This window comes from Apis laboriosa, unplaced genomic scaffold (genome assembly GCF_014066325.1).
Source record: "Apis laboriosa isolate Shangri-la unplaced genomic scaffold, ASM1406632v1 scaffold18_cov149, whole genome shotgun sequence".
Taxonomy (NCBI): domain Eukaryota; kingdom Metazoa; phylum Arthropoda; class Insecta; order Hymenoptera; family Apidae; genus Apis; species Apis laboriosa.
This window is the reverse complement of record NW_025222233.1, coordinates 2,649,098-2,664,322: the sequence shown is the minus strand read 5'-3', so window position 1 is coordinate 2,664,322 and position 15,225 is coordinate 2,649,098. Positions and strand designations below refer to the sequence as shown.

At 26.5% G+C, this 15,225-nt stretch overlaps 3 protein-coding genes across 8 annotated transcripts in view; 1 reads left to right on the top strand and 2 right to left on the bottom strand.

Annotated features, from left to right (window-relative positions):
* Positions 1 to 388: 388 nt before the first annotated feature.
* On the top strand, positions 389 to 4,713 carry LOC122711847 (poly(U)-specific endoribonuclease homolog). 2 transcript variants are annotated; one of them, XM_043930979.1, is made up of 6 exons: positions 389 to 546; positions 1,863 to 1,976; positions 2,225 to 2,371; positions 2,630 to 3,308; positions 3,450 to 3,879; positions 3,959 to 4,713. In XM_043930979.1, exons 1-6 carry the CDS (start codon positions 495 to 497, stop codon positions 4,190 to 4,192), a joined length of 1,656 nt encoding a protein of 551 aa, XP_043786914.1. In that variant the 5' UTR covers positions 389 to 494; the 3' UTR covers positions 4,193 to 4,713. The 2 variants fall into 2 exon arrangements, with proteins under 2 accessions (XP_043786914.1, XP_043786913.1); XM_043930978.1 differs by having other exon boundaries at positions 2,489 to 3,308.
* LOC122711848 (DNA mismatch repair protein MutL-like) lies at positions 4,466 to 5,712 on the bottom strand. The gene is made up of 4 exons (XM_043930981.1): positions 5,661 to 5,712; positions 5,470 to 5,570; positions 5,274 to 5,397; positions 4,466 to 5,136 (listed from the first exon to the last, which is right to left on the bottom strand). The coding sequence occupies exons 3-4, from the start codon at positions 5,383 to 5,385 to the stop codon at positions 4,730 to 4,732; spliced, it is 519 nt and encodes a 172-aa protein (XP_043786916.1). The 5' UTR covers positions 5,386 to 5,397; positions 5,470 to 5,570; positions 5,661 to 5,712; the 3' UTR covers positions 4,466 to 4,729.
* Positions 5,713 to 11,824: 6,112 nt separating this feature from the next.
* LOC122711881 (ETS-like protein pointed) overlaps positions 11,825 to 15,225 on the bottom strand; it is a 117,385-nt gene continuing 113,984 nt past the window's right edge. For all 5 annotated transcript variants that reach the window (XM_043931037.1, XM_043931036.1, XM_043931039.1 and 2 more), the window contains 5 exons: positions 13,692 to 13,892; positions 13,258 to 13,566; positions 12,862 to 13,137; positions 12,475 to 12,772; positions 11,825 to 12,348 (listed from right to left, as the gene is read on the bottom strand). In XM_043931037.1, the coding sequence (XP_043786972.1) occupies positions 12,285 to 12,348; positions 12,475 to 12,772; positions 12,862 to 13,137; positions 13,258 to 13,566; positions 13,692 to 13,892 (1,148 nt within the window). In that variant the 3' untranslated portion in view covers positions 11,825 to 12,284. The remainder of the gene's footprint in view (positions 12,349 to 12,474; positions 12,773 to 12,861; positions 13,138 to 13,257; positions 13,567 to 13,691; positions 13,893 to 15,225) is intronic.

Here is a 15,225-nt window from a genome sequence, read left to right as displayed (position 1 = left end):
TTTATTATTATAAATAAAAAATTAAATAATATTTTTGATAATATATTTTCTTCTGAAATTTTTTAAATTAATTGTTTAAATTAATATTTAATTTTTTTTTCATGGTACGACTTCAGAAAACTAAGATTTAATTTTTCCTAAAAAATATAATTATAATATAAAAATTCATTTATTGAAAAAAATATTTTTAAATAATTTGAAAAAAGTTATATTATATATTTGTAAACAATATTCACAATCAAACATCAGAAATATATAATTATCTTTGGATTTATTATTTGTTGTAAATTTATCAAATAATGTGAGAAAAAATCTACAATGTATAATTCATGCTGCAATTCCAAACTATTTTCAACGTGGGTAGTATGCATCAATTTGTGAGAAGTCTTTTAGTAACGGATTAACCATCAAGTAGTGCGCATCGAACGATTCACAGAAAGATTTTTGATTGTTTTTGAATTACAAAATAATAGAAAAAACTAGACAACAGAGATATGAATATCAAGCTAATTCTAATTTGTACGATTCTTGTGTTGTTTGTTTTTGGTAAGCAAATCTTTTTTAATTGTTGTAAATTGTTTAATTGTTTGAAATAGTAAAAAATAATTTTTTCTTGACAACAGTTTAATTACGTAGCGATGAATTTATTGGGTTTTATTGTAATAATTATGAAAAATATTCCATGAATTATAACATTAAAAGATATTTATGAGATATTTTTGAGGAATATTGTTTGAGAATAAATTTGACGAAAGTTTTTTAAAATAGAAAGCATCAGAAATTCAAATTTTTAAACAATTTATAAGAAATAATCAAATTTCGAAAAAAAAATTTGCGTTTATTCAAAAACAAATTATTCTATGATTCATTTAATTATACATTAAATTATACAAAATTGCATCATAAAATTTCAACTGAACAGATTACAATAACTCATCAAGGAAAAGTTTTATTAGTTTTATTCGAACATATGCGAGTATTATATTACTTATATTGTCAGCATTTGATAAATTTGTAAAGAAGTAAAAAAACCTGTAGTTCTTCTAGAAAGTAACCATATAATGGTTGGCATTGAATCACTCTAATGAATCTTAAATTAATTCCATGAAACAAATATGGTTCTTTAGACATAATTAAAAAACTAACGAGTATTTAAAATTAAGTAAATTCCTCGATATAACAAGATTTTCCTATAAGCGATATCATTTCGATAATTTTAATTTAACAATTTTATTTATTCTTCTAAAGTCTTTTTTAATATTAAATGTAATAATATATTAAAACAGTATAAAAAATCCTAAAAATATATTTCTTTATTTTTATTAAAATGATTTATAAACAATTATATTAATATTTTAAACATTTTATTTTCTATTCTAGTATTATATATAAATTTAATGAAAATAATCAAATTGACATGTTAACGATATATCATTATTTTATTTAGCAAATTGTTAAATTGTTAGAGGTTGCAATAATCTATCATGGAATGATAGAGACATTCAATTGTGGGTGGAATATTATGAATCGTATAATATACGTGAGCACTTATATTAATAAAATTGATATTATTCCACTCAAACTCTTTGACTCGATATATTCCATTTAACTAATAATAACTTCTACGTATAAAGCTTTAAATTTTGTTGAATGGATTACATTTTGTTCGTATAGGATAATTATTTGAATACGTAATATCCGTCAAGATTTTATTTAATGATTTCATTCGTTTCACGCTTCGTTAATTAAGTAACTAGTAATTTGTACATAATGTATACAAGTTATATACGATTTTTAGAAAAGTTTGTAGTTAAAAAATATTATATTTATCAATGATTTAAACAATGATTTTTTTCGCACAGTTGATATTGGAAATGGAAAATCGAGTAAACGGAGAACCGGAAGTAGTGGATGGGGATCTGTATTTCGTTCAAGATCAACACCTCGTCCTCGTATATCCCAAACATCAAATCAAGGTAATTTTTATGGGTATTTTATATTCAAATGCATATATAAATTGTTTTTTTTTTATCATTTCATACTGAAATGCATATATAAAATTTTTATTTTTTATTTTTTAAAATCATTATTTCTCAATATATATATAATTACCGATTAATTTATGTAGATCGATTAATTTTTTTTAAACAATTGATAATTAATTAATTGAGACTAAGAGTTAGATTTATCAATTATTTAATAATTGATAACTTTTTTTATATAGGAAGTTCAAATCCAAATAAAATAGGATGGAATGTGCCAGATAAGAAACCAACTGGAACCAATACTGCCCCTAAACCATCTGCTCCTATATCCGAACAAAATGCTAAAACTAGCGCAACGAATGTACAATCTGGTTATAATCCCTCAGGTATTCAATATTTTTTTTTTCAATTAGATAAATTATAACCATAACACAAAGCATTATTTATAGATTAAAATATTTAATAAATAATAAAAAATTAATAAATTTAATAATAATTTTTAGGTGGATATCCTCGTCAATCAGCAAGTAATCCTTATTATACAAATCCTAATCAAGCCTATAATCCATCAATTGGACAAAATCATAATCCTTCACTTGGTCAAGCATATAATCCTTCTTTAAGCTATGGTTATAATCCATCAGGTGGTTATAGTAATCCCGGAATAGGAGGACATGTACCTTATGGAGCACAACCATCTTATGGTGGATATAATCCAGGACACTCATATAATTCACCATTGGGACAGTTCAATCCATCTATGGGTCAAATACCACAACAAGCGATGTTTGTACAACAAGCACAGAGACCTGGTATTGGACAACTTGCAAAAGAAGCATTTGTTTTTGCTGGTGTAAGCGCAGGAGTGAATGCAGCTGTTAATAGATTACTACCAGGAGGAATATATGGCACTAGAGGCACTGGAGGAGGTTCTCATACTGAAATTATATATAATAATTATTATAATAATGGGACTGCACCTGTCCCAATTTCAAATGAACAATCAGTAGTTAATACAGCTCAATCTACAACTACATCAACTGTTCAATCTCAATCAACTCAAACAGCCCAATCTGCTGTTGAAGCATCACAAACCTCCCAAATTAATGCAGGTACTAATAATGCATCACCAACTAATACAAATTCTCAAGAATCAGTGCAAAATAATCCCAATCCATTGGGATTTATCACTTCTAATGATGATATCAAAAAACTGACAGAAAGTTTATTTGAGAAAGAGAAAAACAATGCTCTTAAATATATAACAATAAATTTGCAAGGTCAGAAGAAAGATGATAGTACTAGCGACGATGCTACTGAACCGTGAGTATTATATTTATGAATGTTGTTGTAATATTAAATTTATGAATGTTATGAAATTATGAAATTTATGAAATTAAAAAATAAATTACGCGAATTCTATATTTTATGTATTTATGAATTTTTATGTTCAATGTATTTTAGGTTGTTAAGTGTGAAAGATGAAGCTTATGAAATTCCAACAATAAAAGCCATAATAATGTTACATAATAATTATGAATTGGATGTTAAAGTAAAAGAAGTAGTCACGTCAGAAGAACATAAAGAAGAATCTGAACTCCTTGATAAAATTCTTGAAACAGACATAATAAAAACAACTATGAAATTTTTAATTGATAAAGGATATATTCAAGATGATGAATTTGAGTTTAAAGACACTATGAAACGCATATGGTTTTCTCAATTTAAACGAATCGACGGAAATGCATCAAGTTCTGGCTTTGAAACAGTATTCCTAGCTGAACAATTTGATTCAGATATAATTGGATTACATAATTGGATCTATTATGCGAAACAAGAAGCAGAGAAGAAACTCAATTATCTTGGATATATCAAAGAAGTCAAATTGGGTGATGTAAGTAACAAAGAATAATGACTAGAATAATAATTAAAACAGTTTATATTTCTAATGTTTACTGTATTATGTTTTATAGAAAGCAGCAGTTTTAAAAATACGTTCATCATTAAATGGAATAGTACAACCTATCACAACTCTTTTTGTTGGTACATCACCAGAATTGGAATTTGCTTTGTATACAATGTGTTTTTTTACTCGACCGAATAACGTTTGTCCAATTTCTTTAGGAGGGACTGAATTTGTAATTTTTGTAAGCAGAGTCAATTACTTTGGAAAAGATATTTTAATTTCGGGATATCCTGATGTTTAATTTGATTGAAAAATATTTATAACATATAAAATTTATGACATATAAAATTTTATAACATTTAATAGATTTTGTGTTGAGCTTAATTTTGTTTAGAGCATAATGATTAATATGTTATAATATTGATTTGTTGAATGTAATATATATATAATATAACAAATGAAAAATTTATTAAAAATATTTAGAAGAATTAAAAAATTTAAGAATTTAAATTCTTATAAATAAATAAATATATAATTAATTTTTTTTCAAATATATAAAGATATAAAAGAGATACCTGAACAATTTTTGTCTGTCGTGTTTCTAAATTCGTTAATTCTAATAGAGGCACTATAGATGGTCGTCCGTGAGCACATTGAGTAGGAATTTTCGTTTCATTTAATAATTTCAAAAGCCATTTACATTCTTTTAATGTTAGTGAATGTCCAAACTTTATAGCTCCTAAAATACTCAGATAGTGATAATATATTTGTTAACATTAAATAATATGTATGAATAAAAAATATATATATATATTCTATTAACTTTTCTATTTATACTTTATATGATGTTTGTTAAATTGTTTATGAAATTAAAAATACATATAAATATAAAAGGAAAAAAGAGCATACCATGGCAAGCTTTCATTACAATTGCATTATGTATAGTAATTGGTAAATCATTAATTTGATAGTTTATATATTTTGTAGAATTTTGTATTAATTCGTTTAAAAGATTTTGTATATTTAACTTTAATTTCAATTCGCTATAATTGCTTTTTTTTAAACATTCTGGCACTGTTCGTATTATTATGTTATTGTTATCTAATATATTAAAAGTTATACCAAATCTTTTTAATATTTTATGATTAGATAAAAGTAAATTGCAATTCTTTGCAGATAGCTGTATAACTATAGGATTTTTTAATTTGATAGAAAATAGTTGGTTTCTTATTTGTGATTTATATTCTAAAAATTAATATTTTATAATTAATATATCTTAGTATTATACTAATATTTTCTTTTATACGAAATTATATTATATTATAAATATTAAAAATTATATCATAAATAAACAATAGTAAAATTATATTATAAATTTTTACCATGAAGTAATTGTTCATATCTTATCCTTTCATGAATTGCATGTTGATCCATTAATAAAAGCATCTTTATATTATTTTGAATTATTAATCCTATTATTAATTCATTGTTCATCTGTCCTAATATCTGTTGAAAAATATAAATAATGTAGTTTGTATGCATTTCTTATTGCAATTTTTATTTCTTATTTCAACTTACTTTAATAAGTTTTAACAGTTTTTTATTTATTTTAAATTCACGAAATCGGTCATTTTTACATGGACGCACATCAATTTCTTGATGAGGTAATATATCTGGAACTTAGAACATAAATTAAATATCATAAATTAGATTTTATAATTTAATTTATTATAATTGAAAAAATAATTTCAAAAAATAACTTAACTTACTTTGCAATTCAGATTTTACTTTAATTGAGTATAAATTTTCATCATATGCATTTAAAATATTAGTTTGTATTAATTTTGTATCTCCACGTAATAGTTTATGTAATTTTTTTGGTAAAAAATCAAAATGCTTATAAAATCTTAAAGAATTATTTTCACATTGTTTCAAATTTTTAGAATCAGACCAGTTAGACCACTCAGAAAGTGTTAATTGAATGCTTTTTGTATTAATATTGATATTTTGCAAAGCAGATGTATGTAATTGCATTAAATGATCTGTAATTAGCTGTATTTCATTGTTTTTAGATTTTTGTTTATTAGCTCTATTGTTATATTTTGAATCGTTAATAGACAAAGGTTTAATATCTTTTATAAAAATATTTATTATCTTGTTTTTAATACTTTGTAATAAATTATATATATTGGAAAGCATTAAAGTTCTTTTTCCATTCTCTATAATAAAAATATATTCAGTACATATAATGAATAATAGAATAAAAATTTCGTCTTTCTCTGCTATTTGTTTTTTGAAGAATTTTAATGTATTGATAAAAATAGTGGAAATTATTTGCAAAATTAAAGGACAATGAATAAGTTTATTATTTATAAAAATATGCTGAGGAACAGTAAAATTAGAATTTGATATTCCAATATATGCACAGAATTTGATATCAGATTTTTGTTTAGACCTTATAAACCATAATTTATAAAATATGATTTTTTTATTATATAACGATTTAAAAATATTTATTGGATTATGTGGCTTAGTAATTATCATCGTAACTTTTTTAATTTTATCATCTCTAATAGTGAATGAAGTCTGCAAATATAATATAATATATATTATATTATATATATATAATATTTCTATACGTATATATTTCTACCTATATATACCTATATATATAATGACAAATAAAATATAATAAATATAAAAATATAGTTTATTATTAAGCATTTATTTACTTGAGGATTGGCTATAGCAATGTTTTCAATTAAATAATACATATAAGCTATATTCCATTTGCTTAGGGATAATTCATGAAATCCGTAAATAGTTATTGTGGTACCCTGAGAAGGTCTTCTTTCAATTCTTTCAATGTTTGATTCGTGATATATTTTAAAAATCTATTAATAAAAAAATTTTCCAAAAATTTCAAATTTTGTAAAATTTAAAATATTTAAAATCTATTTTTTTTAAAAATATTACCTTCATATATGTTTTAGATGAATTATAATATCTAGAAGTTATTATCATTGCATTAGACAATCTACGAATGTTAATAAGTGTCTGCTTTCTCCAGTTATGAATACCATATCTAATTGGATAATTGCAATAATTTTTGTTATTATATTCTGCAATTGTTTTTAATTCTATTTTCGATATTCCTATACCATTATCTATTACTTGAATTTTACGTTTTTCACTGTGAAATCGTATTGCAATTGATGTAGCATTGACATGTAAAGAATTTGATACCTAATAAAGAAAAATATAAAAACATTCTAAACATTTTTTATAATTTATCAAGGAAAAAATGAAACATATTAATTTAAATAGTATTATGTACCAATTCTAAAACACAATTGGCAATATTCATTACATTGACTGCAATGATTGACGTTTCCATTTTAACATTTAAAACAATAATATCTTTGTTTCTCTTTATTAATGATCAAATAATGAACTATTCAAATTATATTGCACACAATATTACACGATAAAATATATTAACAAATTTGAATATAATGATTAATCATTAAAATTTCTTTTTTATATGAGAAATTTATAAATTTTAATTGTCACGAATGTATGTAAAAATTTAAAATTTAAATTTTGAAATCGAACGCGCGTAATTTTAATCGATATAAATATGTCGACAAATGTGAGCACATGTATATAATGTATAATACATAAATATATAGGAAGTTGCATAAAAATAGTTAAATATTTAATTCATTTACAGTAGATATCTAAGTTATTATAAAATTATAGATAATCATCTTATCTGTATTGCTATTCATATTTTTCGACATATTTATTTTGATTAAAATTACTCATGTTCGATTTCGAAATTTAAATTCTTGCATATATGTCATGAGATTAACATTTATAAATTTAAAAAACAAATTTTTTTTAATTATCTATCATCATATTTGTAAATAATTTTTTTAACGACTTTTTTAACAAATTATTAATAAAAAAAATTGGTCAACCATGGAGCGTAATTAGTAACATTGGATTTCACTACAAATAAGTCTAAACAATAAGAAAATAGAAGGAAAAAATTATATCGAATTAGATTTTATTCAAGAATAATAAATACTTTAATAATTGTTATTATATAGGATGAAAATCGAATTTATTCGTCACTCAAAATGAATAATGTCAAATTATAATATAAAGAAATAAATATAAAACGTTTCGTAAGCTTAAAAATATTTTGTAAAAAATACGTAATTAATTAATTTAATATGGCGTTTTTTTAGATGTAATAATATAATTATGACATGTTAATCATTAATAAATAATTACTGGAAAATTTCATATTAGAATTGATAAGAGAAGATTGTTTGAAATTTTAGCTCCAAAAAAAAAAAAAAAAAATCCAAAATAAAAATTTTAAAAAACATGAAAATTTTGAATATAAAGAAAAAGAGTAAAAATAACGAATTTTATATGTACTATTTTCAATGTTCGATAGTATAACGTAATAGTATAATAGTATAATATGCATTAATCATTAATAAATAATTAATAAAAAAAAATTTCACGTTAAAATTGATATAAAAAATTTGACCGAAGTTCTATCTTTAAAATGCAAATTTAAAAATAACTTAAAATCATAATTTTAAATAAGAAATAAGTAATTAATAAATTTTCCATGTATTTATTTTACGTGACTATAACTTTGAATACCTCTTTGCATATTCTGTTATGCTAATAACAAATCGAAACTTTGAATATCTAAACACGAGATGGCGCTGATCTCGGAAACTTTATAGATTGCTCTAACTTAATCTTGCTCTAACTTGATAAAATCTAATCTTTTAAAAATTTGAAAATTGTTAGAATCATTAAATATAATAATTTAAAAATTAAATAAAAATGTATGATAAAGGAAAAAGAAAATAAAAGAAAAAAATGTATGAAAAAGGAAAAAAAAAATAATGAAGAAAAAAATGAACATTAACATTCATGTACTATATGTGCTTTATGTGATTATTTTTTACAAATAAATAAGTTTTTTAAATATCATAAGAGTTCTACATATTTATATATATATATATAATTTTTTTATATATATTTAATTTTTTTATATGTTGTATATATGTTTTTAATGTTTTTTTGCATTTTTTTCTGTACTATAAGCTTTTGAAAATACGAATATTTAACATTTAAAGGATTGAGTTTTTTAAAATAAATTTGTTAGAATAAATTTTAAAAAAATTTTTTCGAAAATTTCGGCAATTCTTGAAAATTTTTGGGATTTTGGCAATTGAAAATGATATCAAATTTTTTGAATTTTCGAGAATTATACATTTTGGTTTAAAATTTTTTTTTGTTAACAAATTATTTACATTTTCAATGTTTATTTATGAAAATTTTTAAAAATTTGTAAGAATATTATTATCGATCTTAAATTTCCTAATATTTTCAAAAACAAGAATTTTTATGTAATTTTATAATATAGTTATTTATGAAATACTTATTATTTACATATTTACCTAATTCAGTTTAAGTACCTAATTTAGTTTTATTTTGCATTTTGAATCATTTTTTTAACTCTGGAAATATTTATCTTTTGCTTATTTACAAAATAGCAAAAGCATATAAATGCTGCTATTTTCTTACAGTATTGAATATTTTTAATTTTCTTAATGTTTTTACAATTTTTTTAATCTCAAAGAATTTTCGAATATGTTTTACATAAATTTATATGTAAAATATTTCTTTTATTTTTCAAAATATTAAAAAATATTTTAAATAAAAATTGAACAAGTTATATGAAAAATCATATATTACTATTATTTTTTTCGTAAATAGATATATGTAGATATATATATAAATATATAGATATATATAAATTTTTAAAAATTAAAATTTAATTATTTATTTTTCTTTAACTTAAAATAAACTTCAAATAAAGAAATTTAATTTAATTTAGAATCGATTGATTTAATAATTAAATTTTAACATAAGTAATATTGATATAATAAAAATTAATTTTTATTAATCTTGGAAAATATTATTGAATAAAACAATTTCTTTCTTCAATATATTTATAAAAATTTTTTTATTTTATTGTAACTACTGAAAAATTTTCACATGTCACTTTTGTAACTTCACATTATTATTGAAAACGATGATCGAATGCTTTACATGACAAAATATGTGTCAGTTTTACATAATTTTTGTTTTCTGCTTAATTCGATTAAGAGTATTCATACAATTTACGAAAGTTTGGTCGCGTGCAATGAAAGAAAGATTTATGCGAAATATTTATAATATCATACATATTTCTTCATAGATATTTGCATGTAATCGAAATACATAATTTATAATAGTTTCGTTAATTTATTTGATCTTTGTTTGTGAGTTACGGTTTTTGAAACTTTTACACTGTTAAGCACGTATTGGTAATCCATAAACGTGTCTAAATATTCCGTTACATATAGAAAACTTAACAATCATGACGGATGTGTCAAGATCTCATATCTTGCGATTAACAAAATTTTTTTTCGTAATCAATCATCGATCTACGAGTCTTTCTTTTATAATCTTTGTTATAGATATCGTTCAACCATACTTTACGTTTCATTATCATCTCTCTCTCTCTCTCTCTCTCTCTCTCTCTCTCTCTCTCTCTCTCTCTCTCTCTCTTTCTCTCTCTCTCTCTCGATCCAAATATTTAACAAACACAATTAAAGATATTTAATTTATATAAAATACGTAATTATATACGTATATAGATACGTAACGCGTCTAAGAAATTTCTTCATTTATCTTTTTTCTATCCATCGTCACATATATATATCAATATAAACGATATTATTATAATAATTATTGCGTCCAACAAAATAACATTTTTACAATGTAGAAAATGTTCGTCCAAATACGATGAAAATTACGCAACTAGTCATAACATTATAGTTAAATTTTTTCTACGCACGCGTACTCCAGTGTTTTTAGACGTGTACACATTATATACAACAAAAATTATAAAATATCACTTAAGAACATTTATATTTTAATTATTGCTATCTTTCGCGAAAGGATAGTGTTACGGGTTTCTGAAAAATTTAGAAGATGTTAACAGAAAATTTTCTCCAGGAAAGTAAACGACATTTTCCTTTTGTGCGTAAAAATAGTGTTTTGAAATAGAAAAGAAATATAAATTTATTTCACCTTAAAAAAAAAAAAATTAACAACAAGTAATAATTCAAATTAAAAAAAAAAAAAATTAAATTTTAATAATATGTATAAAAATTTTAGCAATGTATTAAAAATAAATGCTTAAATATCAAAAACGACTATTGTATTTTACTACAAATACTGGTTTATATAATTATAATCTTGAACATTATTTGCATTTGTCGCTCTTTCCTTCGAGAAACAAATTTCTTTTTGATCTTTAAAAAAATACAGAGATCAACAAAACGAAATGATTTCGTTTAAAAAAAAAAAAAAAAAAAAAGAAACAAAAAGAAACAAAAAGAAACATCCAAACATACAATTTATAGCAAAATTAATAGTATACTTTCTTCACACTTGAAATCTTTCGATATTATTCATCTGGAACTGGTCGTATATCAAATACCGAGGAAGTGAATAGGAATAAGGAAAATCGATAATAATATAAAAGAAAATTCGTTTTACATTTGTTGCAGCCAAGCGAGCTCAGAAATAATATTTTTAATACTAAAAACTTAGTAATAATCTACACGTAGAAAAGCATTTAAACGTCGAATTGAAAGCTCGCCGTTTATAATAATCATATAATGGCTTCATTGTAGTAAAATTATAGTAATAACAATCACATATGGTGTTATTTATCAACGAGATATAACACGCAAAAATGTTTAAAATGATAAGACATAAATAATTTAGATATATCGTGTGCTCGACGTAGTGCTTAGAAACCATGTAACATTAAAAATATATATATATTTATATATATTTATATATATATATATTTATATGTATAATATATATAATATGTATAAATTGTTGAGTTATTTCCTATAAATATCTTCTAAAATCTGGCTTGGCAAATTAATCACTTAGAAACAAATTCACAATTTTTTAGTCATTAACTTTAGGCACCAATGGTATGCAGACCCTGTCTTTGGTACATACGACCGATTCTATTTTATCATATATCTGAACGTTAGAAGACATCACTCGATTCATCTTCTAGCCATTAGAAGAATTCTTTCGTTTAACAATACACCAGTTACTCGTTTCTTCGTTTCATTTCACATTGTTTGTTACATTATCAGTTTCAGCTTTGTTCCAGTGCGATACCAAGGAATTATTCGTATTCCTTTTTCCTTTCTTTTTTTTTTTTTTTTTTTTCATTTAACAAAACGACACAGTCCTCAAACACGTCTCATAACAGAAACTCAGTCTTCTTCCTTTTTCTCTGGCTTCAAATCTACCATTGCGTGGAGTTCTTCTGGACTGTATCTACAATTGAATATCATGTTATGATATAATACCAACGAACAATCAACCAATACTTTTTTATCGACCGATTATCATCCAGTTAATCTCCGGGGATAACTAAAAATTCAGAAAATATTGGATCCTTACCCTAAGAGACTCTGTAAGTCACAGACAAAACGGTAAACGTATCGTTTGCCGGCTGTTTTATGTATAATATTCTTGTCATAATAATAACGAAGACCACGGCTCAACTTCTCGTAATTCATTTTAGGCTTGTTCTTGCGGATGCCCCAGCGACGTGCCACCTCATCTGGATCCGTCAGCTTGAACTCCCAGCCATCGCCGGTCCACGAGATAAAGCCTTGGCATGATTTATCTGTTAACAACTCTAACAGAAACTGCCAAAGTTGAATGGGACCGGAACCGGTAAAGCAAGGTCCACTGCCTGAAACATTAAAATAAATAATTTTTGTTATCTTCTCCCCAACCGCGATCTTTTTTACGCGATTACAATTTCAAGTAATCAATCATTACTCGTATAACCAGGGATCATCGCGCTCTGCAACAGAGGCTTCTGATCAGGATTATTTCCTATAGACGAGGGATGATGAGGATTGGAAGAGTCCCTTGGACCAAGACCGGCTAGGAATGCCGGATGATGCGACAAATGCTCGAGAGGGCCTACTCCCCATTGATCACCCCCAACGCCACCACCTCCACCTCCGCTTCCGCTTCCAGGAACCGTTTGGAATGGCGTCGCGTCGTATTGCCCGTATCCACCGCTCTCACTGTATCCCTCGTGGTATCGACCTGTTGCGAGCCGTCGATCATTAAACCGATTTTTCACATTCACTTTATTATTCATTTTATATATATATATATATACAAATCAATTTTCACATTTTAAATATTTTCAATCGTTCAAATTACCTCGAGGATAATTTTTAAAAGGCGATTGCTGATACTTGGGCTCGAGATGAATTCCACTGGTGCTGTAAAATTCCGGCGAGCCGTCGAGATTAAAAGGATGCGGCGGTTGATGATCCTGCGGCAGGCTATGATACTCGGAGGCTTCATCGTATCCGGAATAATTTGCCGGAGTCATGTAGCTCTCCGTGGCGGCTTGGCTAACCCTTAAATCGCTCTCGTTGGTCCCTGTACCCGCGAGATCGTTGCCGCTCGTCAAACCTGCTCCACCCCCTTGGAGGTGTTCCGTTATATGGTGATTGCTGTAGTTCGCTGTCAAAAGATCAATCAAAATTCAATCGAACAATTATCCTTTCACGAAATCTTCCATACTTCTCACACTTTCTTCTCCTTTCTTTCTTTTTCTTTTTTTTTTTTTTTTCCATGGAAATACTTACACTCCGTTTTGAGTTGATTTAAGTTCCGTAGATGTATATACGCGTTGTTCGCGTTATTGTTATTGTTATTGTTATTGTTGCTATTCGGAGTACTGGAATGAGAGTTGGGCGCTTGAGTGTTATGGCTATGGGGTGGCGGCGAGGTTTCATCCCTCTGATTCTCGTCTTGGCACACGGGACTGCGTAAATGATTGTAACCTCCTGAAAAATATAAAAAGAGACGATTTATAATCTCGCGTCCACACTCGTCCACCAGTCCCTTTGATCGTCCAATTACTTAAACCACGATGACAGATCGATGCGATCTTAAAAAGTGATCGTAATTTATGGATTTTACACTCTATATCTGAATCTCTGTCTGCCTATTTCTGCCTGTTCGTTAAAAAATATTTCTATTTCATTCGAAGAATTGCGGATCCCATCGATTCGATTTCCCATCGTTTCGACGATCTCGATCTCGCTGGAATCGTCGACGTGGTGGAAAATTGATCGGTGGAACCTGGGGGACTTGGACGGTGTCACGAGAGGTACGGAGTCTGCAGGGAGGAACCGCTGACACGTGGGCGGCGCGCATCTCGTCGATTGGCCCGAGCCAAACTCCGCCTATCCTCGACTTCCTTTCCTCGGCCACGAGAAACTCGTCGAGAGCGCGCGTCCATTACGGAGGCTGCGAAACCGGCTTCGTCCTTCTTCGATCGCTAACGAACGCGATAACGCTCGTAAAATATCAATCTGATCTCTCGATCTAGCCAAGATCGTGGAAAATCGAGTGGATTCGAAAGAAAAAGATCCCCCTTCTAAATCTTTTTGGATTGGACGCTCGATATCTTTTAACAACCATACATCGTATTACAAAGAATATTATCGTTTATTATCTTACACTCACATACACTTATGTACACTCCGAGCAGCACAAGGATGCGAGGAATCGGTAAAAGTTTCGCCATTTGATTTATAAGAATATATTATCCCGTGATCAATTTCCACCACATTGCCCGTATATTTAATTAAAACGAAACGATTCGAGCAACAACAACGATAACACCGCGTTTTCACTCTCGACTCGGTCGGAGTGGCTGATAAGACCTGAAGGGGGATAATGCCGTCTCCGAATCCGCGAAGATAAAAATACCGCGCATCCGGTTTCGATTACCCGTTGCGGAGTTTCAATGTACCGATAACGTTTCGTCGATCTTTCGAATTACTTATCTGAAATTTCTCTCTCCGAGAAGAATCTTGGGTATGCGGTGCATGCGATGCGATCTTTCGGATCATCGGGATCGCAATTAATTCTCGATAAAGTTAAATACAAATCAAACGGAATTGGAAAACTCATGTATACAGTTATTATATGCGATTACGTATTACAACACGTTCCCATTCGCGTTTATCGAATCGTATAAATTTAATCAAATTCTCTCTTTTTTCGAGAGATATCTCCCCCTCCCCTCCGACTCGCTAATTATTCCGAGCAGTTTATTCGTGACCCGCCATTCCACGGCCATCCCCCGATGTCGTGAGGGACAATGGCTTC